Raw genomic sequence first — 6,622 nt, forward strand, 5'->3', positions numbered from 1 at the left:
GGAGACCCTGATAGGACTGGGGCTACGGATTAGAGATGGGAAGGAAGGAAGGAGATGCTGATAGAGAGGACTGGGGGCCATGGATAAGAGATGATGGGCTTTGCTCCCATAGCTCCCTGCTGAAGCCTCTCCTGTGTGTTCTCTTCTAGTCATCCAGTTTGGTTTTGTCACCCTTTTTGTGGCCTCCTTTCCTCTGGCCCCCGTNTTTGCTCTCCTCAACAATGTCATTGAAGTACGGCTGGATGCAAAAAAGTTTGTTACAGAACTGAGACGCCCAGATGCTGTGAGGACCAAAGACATTGGTATGTCGCCCCCACCCCCACCCTCTGAGGCCTGGCATTCCCCCTTCCCTTCCTTCCTCATGAGAATCCTGCCTCCTGCTCCCCAGAGCTCAGGAGGCCAGCACAGCCCTCCTTTCTTCACCCCTTGGAACTACTGTTTCCTTCCTTGGATGTGGGAAGGCCATTGGAAGTCATTTAACTACCCCATGTTGTCCCCTAAGTTTCCAGACAGAAGCACCCTAAGTTTTTCTATGCAATGCCAGTCCTGGAAGGGGCAGAAAGCCTTCCCAGTTAATCTACCTACACAGTGCCATCCCATTCTGGGGTCTCGCTGTCTCTAAGCACGGGATGGGACTAACCAGAGATGTCTGCACTTCTGTCTTACAGGAATTTGGTTTGACATTCTCTCTGGAATTGGCAAGTTCTCCGTCATCATTAATGTAAGTGTTTGCATTCAGAAAGCCTTAGCTCTAAGGGAGGAACTTGAAGAGAGCCCAGCCTTCGAAGCAGGAACCAATCTCATTACCTTCCAGCCTTTCCCCATTTTGGAGCTTTGTTTTAGTCCCTTCTTCGTGGCTACACAAGCCTTGTATATAACTCATGTTGCTGCCTGGCAGTGCAGTTTAGCTTTAAATTTTATTAAGAAAAAGGCACTTATCCACATGACTATATGCCTCAGATTTAAGAGTCAAAATCAGATCTTTTTGGTGCGAAAAAGAATGAAGAAACAATTTGCCCTATCTGCCCATCTCTTTCCATTTGTTTTCTATCCTTGGGTACCTGGACTGTTGCCTAGGTTGCAGTTCCTAATTCCTCAACATTCTCAGCGCAAAGCCTTGATCACTCTCCGGGACTGGCATGTTCTGTAGGTTAAGCTAAGAAGAGGAAGAAGAAGGGTGTTTTTCAGACTCATATACATGGCAGAGAAATTACTGTTCTCTGGATNAACAGTGGCCAGCTAGGGCCTCCCTCCAGCTCTTCTTTCCAAGAAGGCACCAGCCAGCTAGGTGTTATGTTTAGAAATCCATAGTTTATGCTCCCTCGAAAGCAAAATATTGGTTTCTAACCTAGTTCCTTGACACCTGCCTACAAATGATCAAGAGGTTCTGGGGAGTTGTGGAATCAGTCTGCTACAGGTTGAATGTTTAGATGTAGGAATCACCCCTTTGGACGCTTAGAGATAAAGCTCAATTTAAAAGGGAATAAGTTGTTACTTTGAGTCATGTCGACTAGAAAAGAGACCCTCAGTGCCAGCTACATTCTATCTGTGTTACAGAGTGACAGGGCAGTTTGCTTCCCTGGCCACTAAGAGTTTTGATTACTTATCAAACCAACAGGACATAGGAACTGTTTCTACCATTTAGGAAGATTCTAGAAATGATGCAGGATAATGGAAGGACGAAGAAATGCTCAGCAAATCACAGTTATGATAATTATCCGTATGTTATTAATTTTCAAATATGGATATGGCCCACTTATGTCTATACATTCGGGGAAAAAATACCTAAACCAGATTTTAAGGGGCCTTAATTATTGCACAGACTATAGTATAAACAGCTGCCAAAAAGATTTAAGGTTCTCTTTGCAGAAAGTCACTCCAAATCCAAACATGCAATCACTCACCTGCGTTCAGCTTACTCTTGGTCATTTGTAGAGCACTTAGACATCCCATATGCTGTGTGGGAGGAGTATGGCCCATCTAGCAGGTCCAGTGCCTCTTCCCTTCTGTCTCTCCCCTTTCATAAGCTGAATAAAGAAATGCTTCCATTGCACGAGGCACTGCAAAGTGTCTGGAGAGGATCATCTGATTGAGGAAACTGTTTAACTAGGTTCCTAGCTCTTTAATCCTCCCCTAGGACATATGCACAGGGCCTCCAACTCCCTCATCCAATCTACCAGCACCACTTTCATCGAACCAAGGGATTTTCTCAGCATACCTTGAACTCTGTTTTGCTCAGCCAACAACAGTGTCAATCCAAGTATCTTAGAGGTGGCCCGAAGCTTCCAACTCTCAATATTGTCATTTCCTCTGTCCAAAACTGTGAGCTGTGAGAACTTAGGGACAGGCTCTTGAGAATGCTGTAGATGTTCCCATGTCAATGCTTGTGGCTCCTCTTGATGGTCTGCCCAAGAGTGGACAGCACCCTCAATCACATGTCCNCTGTGCCTTCCAGACACCACTCTTTGAGACTTGTTCTTAGTGCTTGTCATTCTGTCCCCAGGCTTTTGTCATTGCTGTCACCTCCGACTTTATCCCCCGCCTTGTGTACCAGTACTCCTATAGCCACAATGGGACGCTACATGGCTTCGTGAACCATACACTCTCCTTTTTCAACGTCAGTCAGCTGAAGGAGGGAACACAGCCTGAAAACTCACAGTTCGACCAGGAGGTTCAGTTTTGCAGGTAAATGATGTGGGGGAGGAGGGCCAGGAGCAGTAGCCAAAGAGTTATTTAGAGGACCTGGAAGGGGTTTCTTCTTCTTTTTTCTCCATCTCCTATCCCTCCAGAGTTGCTATGAACTCACTTGATTGAGTCACTCAATATTATCGAGAGCTTTTTGTTACATACTGTAGAGCAGATCATGTGCTATCTAACTTTTACTATGTTGTCAAGGAGAAGAAAGCAGAGGAGTCAGACATCATATGGACTCACATGTAGGCCCATGGGCATGGTGAATAATCAGAGGACAAGGAACTAGAGTGGAAAAGATGAGCTTCCTACATGAGCTGTGGGGAGATGAATATCAGAAAGGGGAAGTATTCTAGCATGGAGCTAGACAATGGAGTTTCAGTGAAGAAGGACTTTTGAAAAACTAGTGCTGGCCAATAATATAAAATATGTCAGAACTCCTGGGATCGCATGGGCCAAGCACAGAATTTGAATAGCATAAAGAACACATCAGAAAGCTGTGAAATCTCACAGCACCTCTAATATGATATGATAGGAAGGCATGGCCTTTTAGTCATCAGAGAATGACACATACAAAGTGTATGTTGAGGTAACTGATGTGATTTCAGAGAGGAAGATGAACTAGGGTTTGGAGAGCACAGAGAGGTAGTCAGTCAGGCTGCTGAGCCACTGAGACATGAGCTGGGATAGGCCTGGGCTAGAGTCACCAAGGAATTAAGATAAAAAAAAGAAAGATTTTTCATATGATATGCTGCAGAGTTAGTGGTGATAAACACAGGTGGAGGTGGGGAGGAGGTTGAGTCTGGGCATGGCTTGGCAATCATGGTTCTGTTGACATGTCCAGGAAGGTGCTAGAACCTGATCTTACAAGATAGGGTGGGATTCTGACTTTGGTAAGTTGGAATCTCAGTGCAGTCAAAACAGTGAAAAGATCAATACTTGGACGATCATGTCATACTGAAGGTGCTGCATATTTCACGGTTTCCCATGTGTTCTTCTTGCTATATCCAAACTCAGCATTTTGACCTTTATGACCCNAGGAACTCTGACACACTTTTTTGGTCATTTCTATCTTCTCAAATGTCCTCTTTAATCAAACCTCTACTGTCTAGCTCCACACTAGAGTATGTTCCTTTTGCCATTCAACATTTATGTGTGCTGAGTTTGATGTTGGTCATGCTGCATTGCCAATGATGGTTGGAAACCCAAGCAGTGGTTTTCACCTTCCCCCTGGATATGTTCTAAGCTGGTATTCAGAAGAGGTGGCTGAGTGACACCACTTCAGGAATCCCCAAAGTCAAAATACAGGAAGCTCGTTGTGACTTCTCAAGGAAAGCTAAAGAACAGAGGGACATTGGGGAACAACTTGTTTGACCCTCCTGGACCCTGGAGACATGACAGTCTTAGCCATGCCTCCATCAAAGACCACACCCTACATATTGCAGACACAGACTAAGAAGCCAGGGGGAGATGTGGGACTGGCAGGGATTGTTCTGGCCACCATCCAGTGTGTCTTGTGAAAAGCTGCTGGCACCCCGTCAAAGCAATGTTCTGCTTTCCTTTTTCTTAATAGCATATATGAATTAGATAAAATCATGTTTCACTATGTNATTTTTATACATATATAAAATGTACTTTGACNATCCTGTTCTGGTTTCCCTATCTTGTCTCTTCTTCCCCTCTCACCAATCCCCTCCTCTTCCAAGTAGTTCCTTTTCCAGTTTTATGTCCTTTATAAAAATTCTAGAATCTGCATGTGAGAAGTACACGTGCAGTATTTAGTTTATTGAGACTGACTTGTTTTCTTTGCCCTGATGTTCTCCATTTCTAACCATTTTTCTATGAATGGCATAGCCTTGGTGTTCTTTATGGCTGAATGCAACTCTGTCTGTGTCTATGTCTGTGCCTGTGTCTGTGTCTGTGTCTGTGTCTGTGTCCTGTGTCTGTCTGTGTCTGTGTCCTGTGTCCTGTGTCCTGTGTCCTGTGTCCTGTGTCCTCTGTCTGTCTGTCTGTCTGTCTGTCTCTCTCTCTCTCTCTCTGTGTATATGAGTTCACATTTCCGTTATCCATTCATCTGTTGATGGGCATCTAAGCTGACTCCATTTGTGACTAGAGCAGTGATCAATATGGNTATGCAGAGTCAGGCATGGGGACACATGCCTTTAGCCCCAGCAGAGGCAAGTGGATCTCTGGGAACTCAAAGCCAGCCTGACCTACATAGTGTGATCCTGTTTCAAAAGAGAAATGGATATGCATCTCTCTCTATGGTGTGCTCACTTAGATTGCTTTGGAAATGTACACACGAATGACAAAACTGGACTGTTTGGTAGTTTTATTATTCTATTTTTTTGAGAGACTCCACAGTGATCTCCATAGAGGCAGCACTAATTTACGTTCTTTGCACAACATCGCTTGGTATAGTCAGACCAGTGGGCATCTGCTCATGTTTTCCCCTGTGGACTCAGAGTCAGACATTCCTAAGAGAGATGCTTAAACTCAGATCTAGAGTCTGAGACCACGAGAGAGATGNTTTGGTCATCCCAACGCAGACAGCTTAGCTTACTGACCTATGATTTAAATGGATGGCCATGTTCAACTCAGCACTAACGAGATCTTAACTATAGTCAACCAAGAGAAGACGAAACAGCAGTGACCAAGCCCCCCAGCAGACTATCTATTCATTTATATGAGTATAGATGTTTCAAAGGTTTTACAGGGTGGAGGAGGGGCTACAAAGTGCCTAACCCTCAGAAGTCCTCTTGTGTTTGGATTTCCTCCTACACTAGGCACTGCCCCAGGCCACTGGATCTGGCTGGCTTGTCAGACTGTCCATGGTGCTGGATTTTGGTCTGTAGCTCTAACAGCCCTGCTCTTTAGCACAGGGGTTCTGTGCCAGTGCTGCAGGACATTTTGGGTGTAATCATGGGCCTTTCTAAACCTAATCCAGTCCCTGGATAATGACATGGAGACTATATTTATTTATAAGCTTTTGGCCTTGTAGCTAGGAGTTGTTTCCTGCTAGCTCACAATCCAATGGTCCCTTTATACTGATCTAAATTCTACCACATGGCTGATTAGTTACCTCGCCTTCCTTCCTGGCCTCCTTCTGGCTCCATGTCCAGCTGGCTGAATCGCCCATGTCTGACTCTTTCCCAGAGTTCCTCTCTTTGGAAGTCCCACTTTACTATTCTGCATATTGCTATAGGTCATAGACTTTTTACTTTAACCAATCAGAAGGTGATGTTTACAAAATACTAAGGCCAAAAGGTGCTTAATAATACCAAAATCCACTCTGTAATCAGATCTTTGCTGGTCCAGAAATTAGCATTTGAATAATACATGGATAATCTTTACACAGTACACAAAAACATCACTCCAACATATGGATTTGTTCGTGTTGCCCACAAAGTCATTCAATAGATTTGCACTAAACAAATAGGCCCTGAAAAGTAGCAATTCTAATATTTTTAGTAACTGGAAATAAATAAAATTTTTAACTGGAAGTGATCGTGGAAACAGTCTCTTAATGTTTGAGTCTATCAAAAAGAAATCAAAAGAAACTGGTAAGACTTGGGAAACTTTGGAGTTCTCTAAGATTATAGATGTTCCTGGCGACATATCCTGAACTAAAGTTCAGATCAAATTTCTACAAGAGCACAGACTCCCAGGGTTATGCAGTGAGAACCAAGGCGAATACTATCTGTCTCTTCAGCAGGTCTAGCAGCACCTGTCAGTCATAGAGCGAACCCCAGGGATCTTTCCCCTCCCCCTCCCCTGACTAGATCACACAGTAGCAGCTATGCTTTCTAAATGCCATTGTCTGATGGATNCATACTGGGAGCCAAGAGTAGATCTAATTTTGAATGAGGTTTAATTCAATCAAACAAGTCAAACCCTAATCTTTATCTCCCAGTTCCACTTTAGTCAATGC

The 6,622-nt window shown here is 44.1% G+C and overlaps 1 protein-coding gene across 1 annotated transcript in view; it reads left to right on the top strand.

Moving 5' to 3' along the window:
* Ano2 (anoctamin 2) overlaps positions 1-6,622 on the top strand; it is a 322,617-nt gene that overhangs the window by 302,652 nt on the left and 13,343 nt on the right. Inside the window, exons 20-22 of the mRNA XM_021164190.2 lie at positions 150-302; positions 669-721; positions 2,504-2,685. Of these exons, the coding sequence (XP_021019849.1) occupies positions 150-302; positions 669-721; positions 2,504-2,685 (388 nt within the window). The remainder of the gene's footprint in view (positions 1-149; positions 303-668; positions 722-2,503; positions 2,686-6,622) is intronic.

This window comes from Mus caroli, chromosome 6 (assembly GCF_900094665.2).
Source record: "Mus caroli chromosome 6, CAROLI_EIJ_v1.1, whole genome shotgun sequence".
Taxonomy (NCBI): domain Eukaryota; kingdom Metazoa; phylum Chordata; class Mammalia; order Rodentia; family Muridae; genus Mus; species Mus caroli.